Source organism: Pseudopodoces humilis, chromosome 23 (genome assembly GCF_049639895.1).
Source record: "Pseudopodoces humilis isolate 2021_Gansu_Grassland_sample_001 chromosome 23, ASM4963989v1, whole genome shotgun sequence".
Taxonomy (NCBI): domain Eukaryota; kingdom Metazoa; phylum Chordata; class Aves; order Passeriformes; family Paridae; genus Pseudopodoces; species Pseudopodoces humilis.
In genome coordinates, this window is record NC_142222.1 from 9771074 (window position 1) to 9794016 (window position 22943).

Below are 22943 nucleotides of genomic sequence, written 5' to 3' on the forward strand. Positions count from 1 at the left end.
CATGGAGAGATGAAAATCTGCACAGGGTGTATCCTTGTGAGTGGGGCTACCTCACTGTGCTGTGAAAGATGGTGTCCCTGTCCCTCTCCAGGCAGCACTGCTGGTCTCAGCACAACATTGCACACCCAGGTATCAGTTTGAGGAGGGGGTTGTAGGTCTGGGAGCAGCAAGTGTGTGGGATGTGCCTGGGGAGTGTGGAGAGCAGATTCATGAATGTGAAAGTCCCACATGTGGGTACAAATACTTCTAATTCTGTAGAGGATGTGGGGAGGGGGGGTGTGAGCTGTGGGGGAATGAGGTTTTGAAGGATGTTCCTGAGTCTGCAGTATGGAAACTTTATGGGTTTGCCTGAAACCATTTTCCATCTTCATGTGTGCTATAGAGGCTCAAATGGCTCAGAGGGACCATGGTGAACACTACACAGAGGCACATAAAAGGGAAAAAGCAAAGGTTTTCTCCAAATCCTTTATTCTCCAGAATCATGAGTTGACATGTATAAACCAGGGTCCCCCGTCATCCAACACTGGGTCACCCTCCTATAAATATCCTCCCTGTCACTGTCCTATAAATAATATCATTATCCACAGAAAAAAAGGACTGACTGCCCCATATGAAGATTTCTTAAATAACTTCAAATAATACAACAGCCAAGGTGCAGTCCCGTGGGTCTGGGGTTGGGGCAGAGGGATGAGGCTGAAGCCTGGTCTGTGCAAGCCAAGGATGAGCAGCAGCCCCGAAACAAGGTGCCCTTCCAGCAGTCCCTTGGGGACACCTGCAGATGCTCCTGTGGCTCCTGCTGTCCCAGGGCTCTGCTCCATGGCTGGAGCAAAGAATAATGTGACTTGTCCATGACAGCAGCTACTCTTGCCATACTGCTTGGCTTAGTTCTGCTCCAAGATTTGCAGGTAGCTTCGGACCCAGCTGTTTTTGGGATTGGCACATACCTGGCGGCCTTGCTTTGTGACAAACCTGTGGAACAGGAATGGGACATGTTAGATCTCTGCTCACACCTACGTCCCAGGAGAGCCTGGATCCCAGCTTCAAGAGGTTTTCCCCTATGCTGATGCTGAAAACAGCAGACGATTGTGATGTTCCCTACTCCCATCCCTTCTCCTGCACTGCCACCTCCACTCCTGCAGGAGCATCCCTTGGAATCCCCAAACAAGCATCCCCAGCAATCCCTGTGCGAGCCCTTTCTCCGCGGTGTTTCCCTCTCCCTGCTCTGTTCCTGTAGCCCCCCTTGCTGTGCAGAGCTGGTCATTCACCCACCCCTGCCGTGGCTGTCCCTGCCCTGGGCCGTGCCCCGGCACTCACACGACGGCCGGCTGGGGACAGCTGCTGCTGGTGATGTAATGACGTTGGATGAGCTTCCACGGGAGTTTGTGCTGTCTGTATGTGAAACAGCAGATTGGGATGTCGAGTCCCGCTAGGAGAGCAAAGGAAGACAATGTGAGCACTGGGAGCTGTGCTGGCAGGGAAGGTAGTGAGGAATTAGAGAATAATTAAGGTTGAAATGGACATTGGAGATCATCTGGTCCAATGCCACGAGCAATATCGAGGTACTGTGAGAGATTGTCACCCTGCCATTGCTCAGAGCTTCACTTCCCCAACTCCTCCAGCCCCAGGGCAGAGGCAGAAATATCTCAACTCTAACCAGGAATAAGTACTCTGAACTCAGGTTAGATGGATGGATGGACAGGTGGATGGATGATTTTCTAATTCCAGGGTTCCTGCATGCAGCTGATCTCTGGGCAGAGCAGAGAGTGGCATAAATGCTGATAAATTCCCATCTATCTGCCATGGGAGCTCAACAGAGAAATAACATGGAAGGCTCAGATCTGTACTCCCTTCACAAATGAAAAAGCAGGACTCACCTGGGCTACAGAAAGTTTGGAAGAAGGAGGCTGAAATGATGAGAAGAGCCAATCCAGCTGCAGAGACTTTCATCTTTCCGTCGGGTGAGGGCTGTCGGAGCAGGAGCAGAAGCTCTGGATGATGAAGCTCAGTGTGCAGCAGCTGGATTCAGCCCCCTTTAAAAGGGAGTCCTGGAGGCTGCTGGAGAAGCCAAAATGGAAATTCCGAGATGATGATAAAGGATGACACGAAAGTGAAATAGCTGAAGGGAATTAGAGGGAACAGAAAAATGTGAGGCAGAATGGAATACAGTTCACAATGCCAGGTGACTCAGCACTCATTTTTGTTTCATTCAAATCAAAAAGAAACTAGAATGTGCCAAGTGGCCTGGCCACAAAAAGGAGAATGGTCCCTCTGGACTCCAGGGGAGGGTTTCTCTGTGAGGCTGTGTAGGGAAAGAAAATGTTTGTGTAAGATTATGCAGTTCTGGAAAAAACCCCAACAGGCAGCACAGAAGTGCTCTCGTGCCACTGTGTGCTGGGTGTTTGCCAGACTGCTGAGCTGCTGCCCCAGAGCTCAGGGGAAGCTGTACCCAAAACACTCAGCCTGCCCTCCCCACACCCACAGGGCTGGCGAGGAGCTGAGGCTGGAATTCATCCGGCTCAGTCCCTGGGGAGGCTGCCCAGGACCATGTCCAGGTGGGCTGTGAGACTCCACAGCCTCTCTGGACAGCCTTTTTCAGAGTGCAATGAAGTTTTATTTGGTGTTTAAATAGAATTTCTTGTTGCCTCTTGTCCTGTTAGTGGCCACCACTGAGGAGAGTTGGGCAGCATCTGCTTTGCTCCACAGACATTGGTAAGAATCCTCTTAGCTGAAGAATTCTCCATCCTGAACTCCTCCTGCATCTCCTCCCTAGAGAAATGCACGTGTCCATCATCTCTCTGGCCCTTTGCTGGACTCTCTCCGGTACGTCCACACGTCTCTAATCCTGGGGAGAGCGGAACTGGACCCAGCACCTGAGGAACCCAGTGCCTCACCTGATGCTGAGCAGAGGGGAAGGGTCCCCTCCTTCAACATGCTGTCAGTGTTCCTTTCTCATGCAGACCAGGAGCCTGTTGGAATTTTGGTGGCAAGGGCACACTGCTGCTCATGTCCAGCATGGTGTCCACCCCAGGTCCTTTTGCCAAACTGCTTTCCAGCTGGTCAGCACTGCCATATAGTGGTGCCTGGGAATGTTCCTTCCCAAGGGCAGGACTTTGCACTTCTTTTTGAGTTCCATGAGGTTCTCCAGCCTGATGAGGTTTCCACGGATTTCAGACAGGCCAGAAGTGATAGGATATCAAGGAAGGTGGAGGATTTTGCCAGAAGCAAGGTCTGGCAGGATCAGCTCTTTGTTCCCCTGGTAAGTCTGATCAGCTCAGCACAGAACAAGAAGTGGCTCCAGCTTGTGGCTGAATTGCTGCCGAAAAAAACCAAATGATGGCTTTTTGCCATGGAAATAATTAATTCAGAAACCAACAGTAGGAGTTTTATGTTCCTCTGTTCTTGAAACTCACATGCAAGTGTGACAAACGGCAGCGCTGCACAGAGCAGTGACACGGGCTCTGGCTGCAGAAAGACAGCCTGTGGCTGGCACCAGCAGATGACAGCTTTGTTCATGGGAACTTCGCACCTTCTGCTCACCCACTGCAAGGCACAAACCGTGAGGCTGATTATGTGCACGGGGACACAGGAGGATGTGGGGAGGTGTGGTGGCTGTGATGGGAACTGCATCTCTCTTTCACCTGGAAGCTCTGAGATGGTCATTATGAGGAAAGAAAGTATAACTGAATGTGAGGAGCTGGAGGAGGAGGAGGAGGAGGAGGAGGAGGCGCTGCAAAGAACTGCTGCAGCTGCAGCCCCTTGGCTGTGTCACCAGTGGGTGCCCACAGAGCTTTGCCAGCTGCGCTGTTGTTTCCCCCAGAATGTCAGGAAGCCTCCTGGAAAGGGGGAGCAGCTCCTCCCCATCACAGACACCCCCCACCCACAAAGCTCCAGCTTTGAGTCACCGGCTGCCACCCTTGGAGTTCTGCCATGATGATCCTGAACGAGTCGCCCTTGCCAACCTCTGGACCCAGTTTCTGGTTTCGGTTTTCTGTTTCTGTCCACTGGATTTTGCTTCTCTGGCAAATCCCAGAGCCCTCTGCTATTGCAGTTCCTGCAGTTTAAGCGTTTATGAACTGACCTCTCTCAAGCTTCCTTTATTATTCCTGGAAATAAGCCATTTTTTTCCACTTTCGCCTCACCCAGCTGGGGTATGAGATTTGTTTCGGTGTAAGCAAGGTAGAAATAGAAAGCTAAAATTATTCAAAGGAGAGGAGTGTAGGGAAGGATGTTATGAGGCTGCTGAGCCTTCACCCCTGGGATATAAATAGTGACAAGGGTTAGCCCAGAAGCTTTCAAACTCCTTCAAGCTCCCCTGAAATCCTGCCCTTGCCTAGAGACACAAGTTACAAAGCCAAAAACCCAGGGCAGGGTAACTGAGGGTACTTTGCCCATGGGTAATGGTGAGGGTTGTCCCCAGGCTGGTGGGGGACTTTGTCAGCCTCCCCCTGGGGCACGGCTCATCTGTGGGGGCTGCACTATCCCAGCCCTGGCACTGAAGGCCCTTGGAGCACAGGAAGGAATATTTTTCCATCCCCATTATTTTCTGTAGCCTTTTCTCCTCTTTCTGTAGGTCCACAAGTGGATGCAAGCTCTGAGGAGTGGGATGATTTGGGAGATGCTGGTGGCTTCACCTGGGGCAGAGGTGAGGTGCTCTGGGGGTCACAACACTGTTCCTCAGGTTATTCCTGACCAAGCCCAAGCCCCTTACTCCCACTTACAAACTGACCCCACCACGTTCCAACACGTGGCTGCACATCCCTGCATGGACCCCAAGAGATGCAGGAACCCTGGGACTATGGAGGGATGGGGATGCTGTGGCTGTGGAGGAGATGGGGGATGCAGGGGAGGTCTGAGGGGGCTGTGGAAGGACGCAGGGCCATGAAGGGATGCAGGAGTGAGCAGTGCCAAAGCTCCCTGAGCCCTCCCCTCTGTCCCAGCGGATGTGGGTGCCAGGCACAGCCTGTGCTAGCTGGAGCAGCCAGACAATGTCCCCTTTGATGGGCACAAACACATCTGGGGTAGCAAAACCCTCCACATTATGGGGGACAGGACCTCCACTTCAGAGAAATGCTGCTGAGCAGCCCAACCTCCAAACAGCCCCACACATGGGAAGTGGTTTTACAGCTTTGAATAAATTATGAGGCCAGTAAACACCAGTGCATGACCACAGCTGTTTACTGGCAGCTGCAGAGCTCACACCTCGCTGTGAGGCTGGGGCTAACACCTCCCGTGGGGCTCCCACCTCCCCGCAGCGACACAGCCCTGCCAGGACCCTGCAGAGAGGGGCCAGCACTGGGCAAGAGAGCTCAGGGGCCATCAGTCCCCATCCCTGGAGGGGTTTAACAGATGAGTGGATATGGCACTTGGGGATCTAGGTTAGTGGTGGCCCTGGTGATGCTTGGAGGATGGTTGGACTTAATGACTTCAGAGGGCTTTTCCAGCACAAATGATTCTATGATTACAGAAGTCCTCCCACTGTGGCAATGGCCCTGACACAAGTTTAAAGGTTATCCCTGCCTCAGGGGAGGTTGTGGTTCCAACCTGTGGGGTCAGACAGACATCCCTGGGGCCACCTCCACCCATCCCACCCAAAAAGGCCTAGAAAGCTGCACAGCAAGAGCACCAATGAAAATGAAAACTCTTTGTGTCTTGGTTTTTTTTTTTATTTTTCCTTGATTATAATGGGCAGGCAAGGTCCACTGGATTAATTAAAAGTGGGTTTGGTATTCATAGAATCATAGAATCAAAGAGTGGTTTGAGTTGGAAGAGACCTTAAAGACCACCTTGTCACACCCTCCCTGCCATGGCAGGGACACCTTCCCCTGTCCCAGGTGCTCCCAATGTCCAGCCTGGCCTTGGGCACTGCCAGGGATCCAGGGGCAGCCCCAGCTGCTCTGGGCACCTGTGCCAGGGCCTGCCCACCCTCACAGGGAACAATTCCTTCTTCATATCTATTCTAACTCTACCCTCTTCTAGTTTCCATCCCAGCAGAGCTGTGAATTTTCAGTCTGGTCCTCCTTGCTCTCTCTGGGAGACTCAACAATGATCTGAACGAGGTGGGCAGAGGATGCAGCCCCAGCAGAGACACTTTGTCTAGTCCTCCCAGACATTTGGGGTTTGAGGGATGCTGAAGGGGGTGGGCTGGGTATGTCCCAGCCCCTGGAGCCAGGGGCACAGCCCCACAGTCACCTCCCTAAGGCTCAAAAATTGCAAAAACTCGGGTTTTCCCTGTTTATTTATTTTCTTTTCATGCCAAGAGTGGAGAGGGGTGTGGAGCAAATAGGCTTTTGTATTTCACTTTAATTTGCTTTGAAATACTGTACACTTCATCCTCTTTGGTTTGCTCTGCTTCAAAAGCAAAGCCAGGAAAAATCTGAGCCATCAGCCATTAGAAAGAAGAGCATTCCCTGGAATTTATTTTTTTATTTATTTTTTTAAATGTTGTTGCTGGAGAAGGATGGGACCTTTAGCAAGATACATATTTCTTATCAGCTATGACCACCTTCCTGTCCTGACACGCCTTTGGGGAAACACGAAATGTTTACTGTGAACCAGCCAGAGGTGACCGGCCAAGACGGCCGTGCTGGCCCCTGGACCCACCACACTGGAGACAGGCGGTCCCCAGCCACTCCCACAGGCACAGTTTTTTACTGGAGTCAGTTCCAGGATGTGACATCATCTAAAAAATTCCAACATTTCTACAGCAATGTCAAGAATGGTGGGGGTGAAATTTCTGGACACCGATGTAATGTCACCAGTGCTGGAGCTGGAGCAGGGCAGGATGGAGCTGCTGCAGGGGTTGGTGGGTCTTGGCTTAGGGACAACTTCCGAACTCAGGACATTTTTAATTACTTGCTTTTCTGAGTGAATCCCAATTCCTCAACATTAAACCCTGCTACAAATAGCAACTTACATCAGCCAGTCTCACCAGTTTTTTTCCAGGTTCCCCTTTCATTCAAGACAGAGAATTTCCCTATTTCTACTGTCAGGGAACTTATTTTGGGCATTTGCTTTACTTAGCACTTTCTCCTGGGATTTTCTGGGGGACTTGTAGAAAACCTCAGTCATATCCCTCTATGTAAAGCAGGGCAACATCAGCCAGACTCCTTCAAATGGCAAATTCCACTGACTCCAAGCACTGCCTGCTGGGTCAGAAACTCTGAAACCACCTGATGGGAAAACTTCCTTCTTACACAACCACTTCACTTTGTAATTAAATTAATCCCCCCAGACATGCTCCAGCCCACTTTTCCCACCCTTCCATGGCCATCTTCATGTCTCAAAGCACCTCCCAGGGAAGATGGTTCTTCATCAGAGACAAATTCAACCTCGCTGCCTAAAAGGGGGAAGAGCTGGAAGAGATGACTTTCTCTTTTCCTCATCACTGGAATGTGGGAAGTGGGTAAGAAAACATTTTTTTAGGAGCATGTTGCAACATCCCAGAGCATCATTGGCATGAGTGTAACCTCCCACCTCCTCCAGCTGGCCACAAATTGGCAGAGCAAGATCTTTTGTCAGATTTCTAAGGAAGAATTAGATTCCTAGAAACTTGGCTTTGGGCTTATTTTTGGCTTTCAGCAGTAGAAAAGTTTCAGCCCTTACCAGTCCTCTGTAACACACATTACCTAAACTAAACTGATCCTAAACTGACTCAGGAAAATTTTGCTTTTATTTTCAAAATAGTCCCTGAGAGTCCAAAATAATTTGGCATGTACTTGCTGACAAAGAAATTAAGGCACAGAGGTGTCTGAGGAAAAACCTCTCATTGAAAATATTTGAAATAATCAAAGCAGATCCCAAAAAATTCTTCTGCTTTCATGAAATTCATCTTTTAGCAGAACATTTCTCCACATTTTGGCACCTTGTGCCTCAGGAGCAGGATGGGAGCACTTGGCTGTAGGTGCTGGATCTCCAGCTGTAACCCATGGATGCTTGAAGGCACAGTCAGAAAGGACGGCTCAGAGGCAAACCGTGCTCCTACATCCGTGTACAAGTTATATTCCTTGAGTTACCAGGCAGCATCCAAGGGAGGTGACGCTCACTCCCTCCCGGCCCAGCTGGCATCCATCGGAATGCCAAGTTCCCACCTCCTGCCTGGCTGGGCACCCTGCATGTGGAGGCAGGCTCTCTCCTCATCTGCCCAGGATATTTGAGGACAAGCAAGATGACAAACAGAGTCAATGGGATCCGGACTGATGAGCACCTGCAAGGTGCCTCTCTGCAAAGGGAAAGATGGAAACGAGCCAGATCATCTATGGAAGGGGATGCTCAGCTTAGCAAGAGCCATATTTGCTCCACAGGGTAGATCTGCTCTCCTCAACCTCGGTGGAAGACACCACCACAGCTCCCAGCAAGAGCCTCCCTGAGGGGCTCCTGGCGACAAATCTGGGGCTTCTCCTGTGCCTTGTCCTCTGGAGTCCTCACTGCCCACCTGGAGCATGGAGCTAACCCAGCATAGCTGGTGGAGGGCTGAAGGATATTGGGAAAACACCGGGTTATTTACAGAAGGTTCCGGGGCAGTAGCTGGAAACCTTTAATAGAAACAGGATGAGTCAGTGCTGCTGGGGGGAGTGCAGAGGTGCCAGGGTGAGCTTGGGTTGCTCCACTTTACATTATCAGCCTTCCACTGGTATTCAGGAAGTGTCTATCACAGCATCACTACTCCATGATGTCTTGAAAATAAAAAAATGAAGTAGAGAACAGATATCCTTCTAGGAACATCTCGCTACAGCTGGACCGCCCTCAGCTCATCCCAGAGCACTCATCACCACCCTGCCTGGCCTTCCCTCTCCTCCTCAGGGAGTCTGTCAGACCTCCAGGGCTCTCTGTGTAGAGGCTGGTGGCTTCGTCCCAGTGACCCATCCTTGTCTCAGCTCTTTCCCAGCCTTCACAGAGCTCCTACTCTCTCCCATACTTTGTACTGCTTCCCCCGTCTGTGGTCATTTTCTCTCATCAGCTGAGACAGGATACTCTTTTCTTCCCAACATCCCAACTTCTGCCCATGCTCTCACCCCACAGTTATTCTGCTCCTCATTTTCAGAATCACTGTTTCTTTCCTTACCCTGCTCCTGGAACTCCTTCTGCCTCATCTTCAGGGTTACAAGTCACCACACTTCTTTCAGCTCTCTGTATCTCCATGCCCAGACTACCAGCAGCCCTTGAAATGTAACTGTATCATCTGTACTAACAAACAGTATAATTAAATTGTAAATTAATGTCTCCTTATGGGACCTGGAGTGCATCAGGCAGTTCCAAGAGATAACAAGTAGCCTATCTCAGCTCTCCTTTCCCTTAAATTGAGGAGGAACCTTGAGTGTTTCAGCTTCTCAGACTCCTCTTTCATGCCCACCACTACCTATGCCAGTGCCTGCAGTGCTGTCACAGCTGCAGGACATGCCCTCCAACCATGGAGAACACATGCAGGACACTGGTGACAGCTCCCACCTTCTGCTCCTGGGGCAGCAAGAGCTTTGCAGATATGGAAGGGGAGAAGTCCATGGTAAAGGAGACTTCAGTCTCTTTTTCCCTAACCAGCCTCATCCCACTGATGGTCCTGGGCCCTCCAGCACAGCTCTTGCACAGATACACTCTCCCAACCAGGAAGGTTGGGTAACAGCAGACTTAACAAATGCAGGAACCTCCGCAGAGGAACTTCTTACTAAGGGACAGGCATGAGAGAAGCAGAAATAGCCACAGTGACTGTTTCATATCCTGTATCACTGGGAGGCACTGAATCAATCAGGGAGCAGGGGCCGGGGCTGCTCTGTTCCATCACGAGACTGCACCACAAGTGGACTCTGGTGGAAATTCCACCATGCATACGCAAGCCACTGCACAGACCTCTCACCCCATAAATTGAGGGGCTGCTGATGGTCTGAGCATCAGACAGCAAAGAGGCTTCCAAGCTACCCTTGCCTGCTCCAGCTCCAGCCACCACTTCTCCACTGACATGAAGGTGTCTGTGGCTGCCCTCGCCATCCTCATCGCTGCCTTCTGCTACCAGACCTCTGCTGCTCCACGTAAGTCCAGGCTCTCCCCACCCTTCCTAGGTGGGGACAGGAGAGATGTCGCTGCTGTGACAGCCCCTTCTGACAGCACTTCCACTCCGGGTCCCTCCCTCTGTCCCACCATCTTCTGGCAGGTGCTCCAGGGCTGCGGGACAGGCACAGCTCAAAGATCATTAGCATAAAAGTGAAAGGTTTTTTTCCCCTTTTTAGGGTAAAAGCACAACCATGCCTCCCACCTCTGCTATAGAGGTCAAATGTGGGCACCTTGAGGAAGGCTAGGGCTGGCCAGGTTTGGGCTGGGAGATGTTGCCTGCTGGCATGGGCTGTGTCAATGCCAGCTCAGAGTGAACCCAACAGGGAAAAAAACTGAAGGAAGAAGAAAAAAGACCCCATCTTTTCTCCCCCTCTTCCACATCATCCCTAGACCCAAGGATGAGTGATCCCAGCTCCCTGCCCTGTCCCTTGCCACTGCTCATGACTGTCTTTGCCCTTCACAGTTGGCTCTGACCCACCAACCTCCTGCTGTTTCTCCTACATCTCACGGCAGCTGCCCCGCAGCTTTGTGAAGGACTACTATGAAACCAACAGCCTGTGCTCCCAGCCTGCCATCGTGTAAGTCGCTCCTCCGGGGCAGGGGTGCTTTGGGGCTGAGGAGCCAGGGAGGGAAAGGCCCCTTTTCCAAAGCCAGTGAAGGAAGGCTGGGGAAGACAAGAAATGCAAGGTGATGCTTGGAGCACAGAAGCCCCACACTGCTCCTGCTCTACCCCTTTGCAGATAAAACTGGTGGCTGCTGGCTAGGATGAGCAAGGCATGGAGCTGCTCATCCTTGGGAGAGGCTGGGTTTGGGCAAGGCTCTTGTCCCAGCCCTGGAAGTGTCCAAGGCCAAGCTGGATGGGGCTTGAAACAACATGGCATAGTGGAAGGTGTCTCTGCCCATGGCTGGGGGTGGAACTGGATAAGCTTTAAGGTATCTTTCCAAAAGATACCAGGTATCAGCCCAAACCACTCCAAAATTCCATGATTCTGTGATTCTCCATTCAGTGCTCTCCCACCAAAAACTGACCTCCGTGCATCCCACAGGTTTATCACCAGGAAGGGCCGGGAAGTCTGTGCCAACCCCGGGGACGACTGGGTCCAGCAGTACGTGAATGAGCTGGAGTTAGACTGAGGTCCTGGACAGATCCAGCTGCTCCATGTCCCCTGCTGCTGGGATGGACAAGCATGACCAGCTGGGGTCCATTAGAAGTGCTTCAATGTCATTTAGAGCTAGCAGAGAAACTGAAAACATTCCAAAATCCAACTTAATATTGTGCTATTTAATTTTTTATAGGGGAGGGATCAGGTGCAATTACTCTGAGATAAAAAATAATTTTATTTTATATATATATTTGGTTTTTTTACCTGTAGACTTGGGTTATATTTTCTGTATTTAAGTAAGTACATTTTTGACATAATATTCAATTCAGATGTCAATAAATAAATATTTTTGTAAGAACCTTCTGTGTTTGCCTCCATTACAATCCTTTGGGATTACAGTAGTTGAAATTTTAATAGTGACAAAAAGTTCTTTATTTCATTTTCCACACTGGCAAAACTCCTATAAGCTTTCTGTATCTGAACATCCTGTTTTGCAAAATAATAACAAGAAAAGCCATGAAGGAGGAGTCGTGAGAAGGGTAGAGATTTCATTCAGGTAATTTGTCTCAAGCTTTTTATAAGGTATTTAATCTCCATTCATTATGACAACTGGAAGCTCATTAAATTCTGATGCTGGCTCCATTATAGTCAATCAAAATATTACCTTTAGGTAATTTAACACATTGTCTGTTTTAGGGAAAGCTTTCTGAGAGCTATAGCTAAAATGGTTCAGCTGTTTCCAGAGCTGAGGATGAAAAAAATATGTTTCACTGCAAGTATTTTAGAATTATCTCATTAAGCTCTCATTTAGCTGGGACATGAAGCTTAGCAGGTATTTCCTCTCAGTAATACCTTGACTCCAAAACCTGCTTGTCTCTGGACATGCCTGTTCAGAGATGACCATGCCAGACCCAGCCCAGGGCAGGACCTGCCCCTGCAAGGAAATATCTCCCCTGGTCTCCCTCTGGAGCTGAAAGAGATGGAACCCACTTTAGTGAAGTAATTTCCCACATCCCTGATGGCATTTCCCACACCACTGATGGTATTTAGAATGTTGTGATCTGCTCTGAACAGGCTCTGTTGGATCAGCAAGGAGGATTTGGGTTCCTCCTGCCTGGCTCTCTGGTGCAGTCCACACAAAAATGCTCAGCTCGCTCCACGGCATTTTCATACTGATTTGAGATTTCAAATATAAACACCTGTGGGACACAGGGGAGCAGAGCAGGAGGCAGCTTGGGGGAGGCACGACCTTGAGCTGACACAGAGGGTGGATGGTGAGTAGGGAGAGGAGGCTCAGGTGGGGCTGGGAGGGATCAGGGGGAGTGCAAAGTGCCTTTCCAAGACATGGCACACAGTGGATGTCTGTGTGCCAGATCACACAGAAGCCAGAACCATGTGAGAATCCTGCGAGGACACTCACCAGGGCACTGAGGTTTTTCCCTAGTACTGCCCCACTCATGGGGAGAAGCTGGTTGTGTTCCCAGGTCTCTGCCCACCAGTGACAAACCAGGGCAGCCACTCTCACAGAATGATGCATCCAGTCCCCTGTGGGTCCCTGACCCAGGAGATCACCAAGGGTTCTGCATTTCTACCCCCCAAAAAGGCACCCAGGAAAAAAAGGGGCCGGAGATTGCCTGAGAACTTGTCAGTGAAGGTGTAAATGTGGGAGCGGTCGCTTACGTTGTAGAAGGAGATCTCTCCTGCCTCATAGTCCAGGAAGATCCCAATGCGCCGGGGTCTCACGCTCAGGGTCAGGGGGGAGACGGGCACAGTCAGGGCCTCATAGGTGCCCCCGTTTTGCAGCTGCAGCACCCAGTAGCCATTGTTGGGGGAGAAGAGGATAGAGCCTTTCCGGACAGCAGCCTCCCGGCACAGCCCCAGGCCCCACTCGGGCTTGTCTCCCACCTGCACCTCCCAGTAGTGGCGGCCCGAGAAGAAGCCCGGAGTGCCCAGCACCACGGGGGCAGTGCCAAACCTCTTGGGGTTGTCGAAGAGGGACAGAAGCAGCTTCTTGCTCCCGCGCCGGACACTCTTGCGGTCCTCGGAGACAGTGAGGTCTGGGTGCGCCGTCTCTGGGTCCAGAATCACGTCCACTGGAGAGAAAGAAGGGTGGAAGATGGACAAGACTTCAGGCATATGCAGGCATAGACACAAGCAGGTGCCTGTGACCTGGATGCTGGGCTCTCCCAAACCATCCCACGTCATGCAATTATTTGCTTGCGGTTTTGCACAGCTCCCAGCACTTCCTGGCAGTGGGGAAGTGCAATACAGAAAATCAGACGTGTCAAAATATTTGGTGTCAGGCTGTAGAGCCAGGGCAGAATGAGGGCAGTTCCACAGCTTCAGAAAGAGCCAACACTGAAAGCAAGAGGTCATGAACACCACGGTGCTTGAAACCCCTGAGGGACATCCTGGGCTTCAGGGTCCCCTCACAATCCATTCAAGACCACAACAAAGATCTTCATGAAACCAGTCTGAACTCATCAGGGCATAAACTGGGAGCAGCTGGACAAAGCTTGTTGGAAAAACCTCCCTGTGCCCCAGGGTTCTGGGGGAAACCAGAGCTCAAATGTGCCAGGAGCTGTGCCCTCACCTTTGAACTTCTTCAGCATGTCCCTCATGCCCAGGCAGCGCTCAGGAATGCTGTAGTTTTCCTTCAGGGTCACAGACACACCCTTGGTGGATTGGAACTTTACCCCTTCACACCTGGAAAGAGAGGGATGCCCATGGGCTGTATTCAGAGCCTGCACCATGGCCCCTTTCTGGCTGGGAGGGGGGTTAATGCCCTTCTCTTGGCTCCATAGATCCAGTGCCTCCCTGGAGCTCTGGCTGGGAAGAGCACTAGGGATAATTGCTTGCATATTGGCAATCCAAATGAGATCAGTGTTAAATGATACAGGGAGCAGCAGTGCCAGGAAGGGCAGGGCAGGGCAGGGCAGCAGGCAGGCAGGCAGGAAGCTACCCCAGGAGGACCAAAGCAGATACTGGGCAGGGAGGATGGGGTGGTTGTTGTGGAACAGACACAAATATCTGCCTCAAAGCCTGGAGGCAGCCAGGACAGTAGGAGGAACAACCATGATGCCTGCTCGGAACAACCATGGGTACTTGCCAGGAATGATCATGAGTACCTACCAGGAATAATCATGGCACCTACTGGGAAAAATCACCCACCTGGTCAGGATGCTTTTCATGTCCTAGAAAAAGACAAAAACAACTCTGGGTTTGTCTGGGCCAAGCCACCTACCCAGGTGACAAAGGCACCAGGGCTGAGTTAGTGGTGCTGGTGGCAAAGCCTGACCTTGAGCAGCCCATCAGCTGGCTGCTGGCTCTTCTCCTTTATCTCCAGGATCAGCTCCTCCAGCAAGCACTTCTCCTCCAATAGCCTGGCCAGGTTTTCGTTGATCAAAAGCAGAATCTGCTTTTCTTCCTCCTCCAGCTTCTGGAGCAGTAGCTTCTCCTCATCAGCCAGCAGCCGATGCAGCTTCCCAAACTCACTTACAATCCTCTCCCGCTTTTTCTTTACTGTCTCCTTGGGATAAGAAGATTCATGGGGTGAACGTTATCCAGGATGCTGAGTTGGATGCTCAGCATCCATGCCCGGCATCAGGCCGTGCGAAAACACTGCATTTTTGTGGTAAGTGCATGAATTTAAAAACCAGCAAATTTGTGCTTCCACCTCACTGGAGTTCCCACTTCACATCCTCAGTTTACCAGCAGCAGGACTTTGCCTGGGGCATTTCTGTTCAGCTGGACCCCAGATGTCTGGGATGTGTTGGGCTGCAAGGAGATGTTGGGGTAGGTTTTTATTACAACTCATACCTCCAGCCAAATCCAGGCTAATAAACTGCTTGGGCAGGTGGACAATGCTGGAAAAATCTCCAGTAAAGGGCAAGAGGTGGAAAAATCATAAAATCGTGGAATGGTTTCAGTTGGAAGAGATCTTAGATACCATCTGCTTCCACACCGTGCCACAGGCAGGGACACCTTCCACTAGACCAGATTGCTCCAAGTCCAATCTAGGCTGGCCTTGGACACTTCTAGGGATGGGGTTGCCAAAACTTCTTCAGGCATCCTGTGCACCCTCAGCACCCTCACAAGGAGGAACTTCTTTCTTATCTCTAATCTAAATCTCTCCTTTTTTGTTTAAGACAGTTCCCTCATGTCCTGTCTCTATCTGCCATGTAAAGAAGCCATGGGGCTGTGGAAGGATGGAAAGGCAGAGCACAGAAGCTTCCCTGGGTCTTGCTAGAAGGTGAAGAGCCAGCAACTGGCAGGGTCTGCCAGTGCTTTAGGGTTTTTCACTTCATCCCTAGAAACAGTCTGGAAACCCGGAGCTGCAGAAAGACACTCTGAGGTGAGCTTGGGACAGGAAACCTCAGAACAAATAAGATAAAGGAAAGGAAGTTGAACTCCATTTTTTTTCCCATCCAAGTACAGCATTCCTTGGACCTGAGTCATGAAGACTTGATAAGCCAGGACAGCCTCTTCCCACCACCATACATATGCGACTTTTTGCTTTTTTCCCCGCAACCAGAGAAAGCTGGAGGCAGCTGGGCCATGGCCCTGAGCCTTGACTCAAGTGGATCAGAGGACAGTGACACAGCTCTCACAATCTCTGTCCCTCTGCTCCAATGGGGACAGAGGGCTCATAGGGACAGCCTCAAAACCCACTGCCACTTGTCTGGACTGACACAGGCAAGGGAGCTGAGCGAAAAACTAGGGGAGTTCAGAGAAACCTGCCTTCCCTGCCAGAAGTGATTAACCATCATCTCAAATTCAGGGCTGGATAACTCATCCAGCATTTCATTTCCTTTTCTTCAGTTACTTTTACGTTCCAGCTTTCATTTCACAGGACTTGAAATGCAGCTGTGTGCTGGCATCTGCTCTTCCCAGAGCTGTCTGAAGTCGAGCAGAAGTGCAGTAATTCAGCTTTTCTTTTCTTATGAAAATACTTCTGATTCCTGTTGCTGTGGAGTAGAGCTCACCACACAGCTCATGCCTGGCTTGGAACTCAAGCATATGTAAAACAAAAGGCAATAAAAAATAGCCCATGTTTACTTGTTTAACCAGCATAAAGTCATCATGATTCCAGGGAACCTGGCATACTGCTCCTTGCAAACTTTTTTATGGAGCCATACATAGTTACTGAGCCTGGCTTCCAGCATTGCTCCTACAAGTGACAGCGGGACACAGGGACACAGCCTGGAGAAAATGATAAATCTGTGTCCCCACACAAGACCATTCAGGGTGGGATTATTTTTTTTTTTAATCCTGATATCTCTGACGCTCGTCCTTTAAGAATTAAGACAGGCACCTGCCTTGCACTCCTGGGTTTTCATCCTTTCTGCTGACTCACGCTTCTTGACCTCCTCCACTTCCTGTGAAAGGTTCTCCAGGGATTTCTGGAGTTTGACCTGGAAAGGGGAAAAATGGGCTCAGCTCACCCCAACCTGCTGAGCACTGCAGGTTGGCTGGGTCCCCTCTGCCTGGGGGAGACGCTGACCCGGTGCCAGGCGGTGCCAGCACTGGCACACAAACCAAGCAGCTGTGCTCTTCACTCCACTCGCAGTTAACCCTCCCCACGCACCTCAGGTTTCCCCTACGTTTTCCCTCACTATTAGGGTTCTGGAGACCAAAGTGGAGGGTGGCACTGCCAGGATCATAGCTGGGATGTGGGGTTTTGGTGCCAGCATCCTTCCATCGAGGTAAAAAATGTCCTCAGGAATCCACCAGCTCAGCTTCTGCAGGGGTTGTGAATGGGCAGGGAGCCAGGCTGCCTCCCTGAGCTGGACGGACAGGGTTTGCCTGGGTCCATCAACAGTTTGGAAGATAATGTGGTCCAGCCTCAACCCTGCAGCGAGCGCGGCTGGAGGGGGGCGTCACCGCCTGCAGCACCCCTTCTGCTTTCCCAGTGATGCCACAGGGTATGTTGGGGTGTGTATGGGGGGTATGCACACCCCATGCCGGAGTGCTGCGGGGCAGGACAGGGGTCCCGGTGTCCCACCCTCCCCTACCTTGTAGACGTGCACCGCCTCCTCGATGGGGTACACGGCGTGCGGGCGGTGCTGCGCGGACTCCCGGCACACCACGCAGATGGGCTCCTCATCCTCCTCGCAGAACAGCTTCAGGCGCTCGTCGTGCTGGGGGCACAGGGGGACCCCCGGCTCCAGCTCGGGCCCCAGCTGCCGGATGCTCTCCACAATGTTGGCTAGCTGCCGGTTGGGTCTGAAGCCGCTGCGGTGGCAGGAGGCCCGGCACTGCGGGCAGGAGAAGGGCCCGTCGGCCCACAGCCCCTTGTCCTGGCAGTGCTTGGCGATGCAGCCTCGGCAGAAGTTGTGGCCGCAGTCGATGCTGACCGGCTCGTTCATGTACTCCAGGCAGATGGGGCAGGTGGCCTCCTCCTGCAGCCGCCCCAGGGCACCTGCCAGCGCCATGCTGGCCCGCTGCTCTCGACGGCCACTCGCCTCGCCCCTCGTCAGCCAGCAAAGGCGGGCTCGCAGGCAGGCACGGCTGGCACAGCCCCACGGCGAGCAAGTACCGGCGGTGCCATGAAAGCCTGGAGGACGAGCCGGCCTTGCTGCCGGATAGCACCGGCCTCGGAGCCTCCGTGTGGCCGGGGGGAGGAGCTGGCACCGGCCGGGACAGCTGCAGCCAGCCCCAAAGGCTGGGACTGCCTCCAGCCCGGCGGGGCAAAGCCGGAGAAGAACTCCGCGGGGAGAGCTGGACAGATTAGGTAGCACCAGAAATAACCCGTGGCCAGGGACAGCCCCTGGACGGTGGTGGAGGTGGGGTCGGGTCTGGTGCTGGCTGAGGTCAGCAGCCCGTGGAACCCCTTTGGCATCTGCCTGCTGCCCAAAGACCTTGGCCAAGGTCAGGGACCCCTCGCCACACCAACAATTGTGCCAAAACATCCCCCGTGACATCCACCCACTGCAGAGAGCCAGGAGCTTGGGAATGTGCCGGGGGCAGGAGGGACAGGCAGGATAAGTGCTCTCCCATGCATGCACAGAGGGGCTGGGGGACAGCCAGGTGTCACCCCATCACCCACAGACCCTCGAGTGTCAGCCCTGACCCCTTTCCGGCCACTGCTAAGCACCTCAGTCTCTGTGGAGCATCCCAAGAACTGCTGGGAGAAGTTGCAAGTTTTACTCCTTTTTATTATACAAAAATAACTTCAACACATTCAGTACAAAGGAGAATGAAAAGTTTCACTGAAAATGTCAAATAAATGAAGACTGCCTTTGCACAACCTTCAACTAAACACTGAGTTGGATACCCTGCCAAATTCCCAGGCAATGAGAAAATAGAATATGTCTCAGAGGTGTCCATGAGAGCAGGTCCTTGCAGAAGTGATGCTTGGAGAGAGCAGAGTATTGGCTAGGGAAGAAAAGGATGTGACTCTGCTCTTCCGTAGTAGGGAGGAGCTACACCAGGCCTCAGCCTAGTGGTCCCTTGCCATGGGCTCCAGGAGCAGGATGTTCCGAGTGAGGTGGAAGGTTGGAGAGGTCCACATCACAAGGATACCACTGTCCTTTGTCTAGTGCCCTCCTTTGATCTTCCTTTCCTCCATCTCTATTCAGCAATGATGTAATTTCTTCAATTATTAATCACCTCACTGTAACAGTGGCTGAATCAAACCCATTAAACCTCCCTTGAGAGCAGCTCCAAGGAAGGAGGCAGGTTTCCAGAAAGTACATTAAGGAGAATGCACACAGGCAGTTGAGACAAGCCACAGTGGGAGGAATGGCCTTGCTGCTCTGTGCATTTCCTATCAGCTGGGATTTGGTATCTAATGCACAGGGACTGGGAAGGCCCATGATGCAAACAGCCTGTCACACACCCTGCTGGGCAGCTCCAGGAAGGTCCTGGTGTGGCAATTATTTCAGCTGAAAAGCCACAAAACCGAGTTATGCTGGGAGAATTGCTTATACAAGAGCTCCTGACAGCCCACATCCTAAACAGCTGCTCCCAGATTGTCCCATCACCCCAGAAGTGTTTTGCACAGTTCCTCCCCACCTGGAGCAAAGTCACTGATTTGTTGTGATCCGCTTTTAAGCTGGCATGACCCCAGCACGGCCCAATTGCCATATCTGGGGATTCAGGTTTCAGTCCCTTCACAAAAAAAGCAATTTCTCCCAATACTGCAGAAATGTTACAAGTGAGAAATTCGCCTCTGGAATAGGATGGTATTCCTGGTCAAAATTACAGGAGTCAGCAATTCACCAGGTTGAGAGAATCCCGGAATGATTTGGGTTGGAAGAAACATTAAAGCTCATCCTGTCACTGAAACAGCAGGAAAAACAAAACCTCTCCAACAATTTTTAGTGTTAGAGAACTCAAGCATTACTTTATTCTGGCCAGGATGTGCAACAGAAGTCATTTGATCCACACACTGTCTGGGTTGTGCAAAAAAAAAAAAATCACTCCATCACACATGTCTCTTTTCTAGCTTTTTCACATACTTATACAGTCAAAACACAGAGAAATTCATTGGTTCAATGTTTATTGGTCCCAAGTCACACAGTTCTTACTATTTGGTTCACTGTTGGCTATTGATCCCTTCACTTTCGATGCTAATCAGGTTCTCATTCTTCTCTTATGATCTTTTCCCAGACCAGGTGTCTCCGACACACCAGGAAGGATGTTCAGGTGTTGATGTTTGCTAATGGTCACTTATCTCTTGTGCATCCTCTGGCAGCTCCCAATCCATTGAGAAGTTAAGCTCATCATACCTTGCCCAAGAAACAGTCCCTTGAAAAGAAACTTCCATTCCCTTCCCTCTGGGCAAAGATGAACAAAACCCCTGACTAAAGTTAGTTTAAGATTTTAGAAGTTGTATCATTTCCAATAATCCTGTTCCACCCCCTGCCATGGGCAGAGACACCTCCCACTAGACTAGGCTGCTCCAAGCCCCGTGCAATGTGGCCTGGATAACTTCCAGGGATGGAGCAGCCACAGCTTCTCTGGGCAACCTGTGCCATGGGTTCAACCACCCTTACAGTCAAGAATTCCTTCCCGATATCCAGTCTAACCCTACACAAACCTCTGATCAGAGCAACGGGACCAGAGACACAGGCTCAGATCAGGTTATGTTAAAGCAGTCCAGTTGCTCAGGGGAAGCAAAATCCTTCTCTCACATCTCCTATCTCCTTTTTCAGACACCTGTAACCACATTTTGCCCCTCTGCCAATGGTACAGCCTTCTTTCTGTACTCTGCCAGCTGTGCCTGCAGCATCCTCCTGCAGAGCTCCCACCCACGGCCCGGATCCCACAAAGGAAATGCCCCACACAACCTTTCCGCAGGCTACCGGGGCCCTGCTCGCGCTGACCGACGGCGGAGCCGCCTCCCCACCCCTACCCAGGAGGGCTGGGGAACCCTGAGCCACCCGGTGCGCCAAGCACGGCCTGCCAAGGGGGCCGGGCTGGGCCTGAGACGGGCAGCAGGGACGGGGCAATGGCGCCGTGGCACCTCCGTAGTCGCACTCTGGGCTCGGCTGAGGGGCCGCAGCCTCGCAGGCCGAACGGACGACCTGGAAGGACCCCTGCGGACCCGGATGGTTCAGCCGCGGCTCAGAACCGTTCGACACCGGCTCCTCGGGCTCGGCGGACCCCGCGGCGGAGCCCCGTGCGCGGCCGAGCCCTGGTCGGAGAGGCCCGAGCACGGCCCGATGCCCGCGCGGCCCCGGCATCACCGGCATCCCCACCGCCGCCAGGGGACGCCACGCCCCGCAGCGGTGACGGGCGGGGCGGGACACCCAAGTGTGAGCGGGAGGTGTCAATTACAGCAGGGAACGGCGCTCGGGTGGCCGGTGCCAAAGGAGCGGTCCCTGCAGGCGGGGCAGGGGGCCGAGGACCCTCGGGGGCGGGAGCTAGCTTTGACTGACGTCCAGACGAACCAATGATGTTGGCGGATGCTACGCAGGGGCTGGGCCTCCCGGCCGCTCCTCCCAGGGCTATGTCGGGAGCCAATGAGAATGAGAAGCCGGGCAGGTGGGCAGAGCTTCGGGTGGAAGGGTGGTGCCCGAGGGGCGTGGCCCGCCGTGAGTGGCAGATGGGCGGGCCAATGGCGCGGGGCGCGCGCGGCGGCGGCGCTGCGCGGGGCGCCGGGGCCGGGGCGGTGGCGGGCCCGGGACGGCCATGGAGCGCGTGAGCAGCACTATGAAGCAGGTGTCCAATCCGCTGCCCAAGGTGCTGAGCCGGCGGGCGGGCGGCGGCGGCCTGGAGGCGGAGCGGGAGAGCTTCGAGCGCGCCCAGGTGCGGGCGGGACAGGACGGGGCGGGGTGTGCGAACGGCGGGGAAGAGAAGGTGCCAGCTGAGGAGATGGGCCCAGGCTGGGGCGTGCTCCGATGGGAACCGCCCGACAGGTACCTGGAGCGGTGCAGCGTGGCGCGGCTGTGCCGAGCGAGCGGGATTATCCAAAGTGGGCGAAGGTTATTTGAGTGGGCGGGGTCATCCCAGGTGAGCCGGGGGCGGGGACAGCTCGAGTTGCCCCGCAGGTAGGTTTTGGCACAAGGGGCGGAACTCGGCTGGGTGGGCACGGCCGCTCCAGGCGAACTGGGTTGGCGGCAGTGGGCGGGGCTGCGCCAGGTGTGGGGAGACTGACGGGGCTGGCCCCACACACCCGGAGGGCAGTGGGTCACCATGGGGGACAGGGATGGGGACTCCCCGGGGCCCCTGGCTGGAGCTGAAGCCAGCCCTGGAGGAACTCCCGGGGACATCGGAGTGCAGTGGCACCCGGGATGCCGCTGCCCAGAAGTGGCTGCTCAGCCTGGCCTCTACCCTGCCAGGTCTTCAAGCCCAAACACAGCCAGGCATCATGCCCAGGACAGTGGCACCCTGTCCTTGGAACCACCCTGGGCACACATAGGCTGTGTCTCTGCTGGCTGGAGGGAACGTGGAGTGGCGCTTTGGCCAGTGGTGTTGGTCACCCCACTGGGTTCTGCTCCCGTATCACTCAGAGGCATCAGGTGTGGAAAGGGCAGGGGACAGGGTCTGTCCCTGCGGATGGCTCCTGGGAAGAAGCACCGATATGTTGAAAAGCAGACAGAATTTGCATCTCAGCAGCATCCAGAGTATCTGGATGGGGCCCTTCACTCAGGTTTTAGGTGATGGATTAATGTCCAGCACAGAGGAAAGGTGGCAGCCAAGCTGGAGAGGCAGCAGGGGTACTTTGGTGGAAAAAAGCTGTTGATTTGGGGAAAGGATGTGCTTGGAGCAGCTGGGAATATGCCTGGACAAGGCATGGGGAGGGTGAAGAGGGCGGGATGGCAGCAGAGGGAGCTGGGGACAGCTTGGCCCTGCTCCATGTCCAGGGATGGAAAGTACCAGTAAAGCAGAGCTGTCCAGACCTACTGCAGGAGAGGAAGGGAAACTGTGGCTGAAGCAAGGGTAAAAATGGGACCAGTGGGAGCAGACTTGGATGAGCTCAGAGCGGGAACAACACACGGGAGATGACTTAGGGATGGAAATAAACACCAAGGATCAGGTCTGAGGGGGTTTTGCAGGAAGAAAACCCACCAGGGTGTGAAGTTGGATGCAGGATCATGTGCACGGCTCTACTCACCTTCCCGCTCAGGTTACCTCAGACATCAATTATTTACTCATACTGCTAAAGGTAGGAGTGGAACCTTCTAACCCCTTATGTCAGCAACAGTCCCATGGGCCTGGAGTTCCCACAGGCTCCCCAGGACTCATGATTTCCTGGGGAGGGCTGAGTGGAGAGGGCAGTGGAGCAGCACCCACTCCCCACATCACTATGAGCTGGATTTCATCTTCCTTACCTGATTTCCAGACTAATGG

At 52.9% G+C, this 22943-nt stretch overlaps 4 protein-coding genes across 8 annotated transcripts in view; 2 read left to right on the top strand and 2 right to left on the bottom strand.

Moving 5' to 3' along the window:
• Window positions 1–556: 556 nt before the first annotated feature.
• On the bottom strand, window positions 557–2962 carry LOC102102507 (C-C motif chemokine 4 homolog). 2 transcript variants are annotated; one of them, XM_005525897.3, is made up of 4 exons: window positions 2892–2962; window positions 1875–2116; window positions 1315–1426; window positions 557–969 (listed from the first exon to the last, which is right to left on the bottom strand). In XM_005525897.3, exons 2-4 carry the CDS (start codon window positions 1945–1947, stop codon window positions 882–884), a joined length of 273 nt encoding a protein of 90 aa, XP_005525954.2. In that variant the 5' UTR covers window positions 1948–2116; window positions 2892–2962; the 3' UTR covers window positions 557–881. The 2 variants fall into 2 exon arrangements, with proteins under 2 accessions (XP_005525954.2, XP_087922385.1); XM_088066259.1 differs by having other exon boundaries at window positions 1875–2055; window positions 2892–2951.
• Window positions 2963–5676: 2714 nt separating this feature from the next.
• LOC102102692 (C-C motif chemokine 4 homolog) lies at window positions 5677–11223 on the top strand. The gene is made up of 3 exons (XM_005525898.3): window positions 5677–10019; window positions 10505–10619; window positions 11088–11223. Exons 1-3 carry the CDS (start codon window positions 9950–9952, stop codon window positions 11173–11175), a joined length of 273 nt encoding a protein of 90 aa, XP_005525955.1. The 5' UTR covers window positions 5677–9949; the 3' UTR covers window positions 11176–11223.
• A 136-nt stretch (window positions 11224–11359) lies between these two features.
• TRIM50 (tripartite motif containing 50) lies at window positions 11360–17711 on the bottom strand. Its single transcript, XM_005525994.3, has 6 exons — window positions 17159–17711; window positions 16463–16558; window positions 14443–14673; window positions 14316–14338; window positions 13738–13850; window positions 11360–13237 (listed from the first exon to the last, which is right to left on the bottom strand). The coding sequence occupies exons 1-6, from the start codon at window positions 17576–17578 to the stop codon at window positions 12666–12668; spliced, it is 1455 nt and encodes a 484-aa protein (XP_005526051.2). The 5' UTR covers window positions 17579–17711; the 3' UTR covers window positions 11360–12665.
• A 3542-nt stretch (window positions 17712–21253) lies between these two features.
• The window catches only part of HIP1 (huntingtin interacting protein 1), a 34540-nt gene continuing 32850 nt past the window's right edge, over window positions 21254–22943 (top strand). For 3 of the 4 annotated variants that reach the window (XM_088066150.1, XM_014255102.2, XM_088066151.1), the window contains exon 1: window positions 21254–21398. In XM_088066150.1, the coding sequence (XP_087922276.1) occupies window positions 21282–21398 (117 nt within the window). In that variant the 5' untranslated portion in view covers window positions 21254–21281. Of the gene's footprint in view, window positions 21399–21449; window positions 21509–22943 lie in introns of those variants that run through there. The other variant, XM_088066153.1, reaches the window with a different exon arrangement.

Bases quoted from the DNA above. Each gene is read 5' to 3' on its own strand.
- LOC102102507 (XM_005525897.3), bottom strand. From the start codon at position 1,947: ATGAAAGTCTCTGCAGCTGGATTGGCTCTTCTCATCATTTCAGCCTCC. The intron at 1,427-1,874 runs GTGAGTCCTGCT...TTGCTCTCCTAG, and splicing joins CCAAACTTTCTGTAGCCCAG to CGGGACTCGACATCCCAATC. The intron at 970-1,314 runs GTGAGTGCCGGG...CCTGTTCCACAG, and splicing joins TGTCCCCAGCCGGCCGTCGT to GTTTGTCACAAAGCAAGGCC.
- TRIM50 (XM_005525994.3), bottom strand. From the start codon at position 17,578: ATGGCGCTGGCAGGTGCCCTGGGGCGGCTGCAGGAGGAGGCCACCTGC. The intron at 16,559-17,158 runs GTAGGGGAGGGT...TCCCCTTTCCAG, and splicing joins AGGCGGTGCACGTCTACAAG to GTCAAACTCCAGAAATCCCT. The intron at 14,339-14,442 runs GTCAGGCTTTGC...GTCTTTTTCTAG, and splicing joins CAGCTGATGGGCTGCTCAAG to GACATGAAAAGCATCCTGAC.
- LOC102102692 (XM_005525898.3), top strand. From the start codon at position 9,950: ATGAAGGTGTCTGTGGCTGCCCTCGCCATCCTCATCGCTGCCTTCTGC. The intron at 10,020-10,504 runs GTAAGTCCAGGC...TGCCCTTCACAG, and splicing joins CCAGACCTCTGCTGCTCCAC to TTGGCTCTGACCCACCAACC. The intron at 10,620-11,087 runs GTAAGTCGCTCC...TGCATCCCACAG, and splicing joins TGCTCCCAGCCTGCCATCGT to GTTTATCACCAGGAAGGGCC.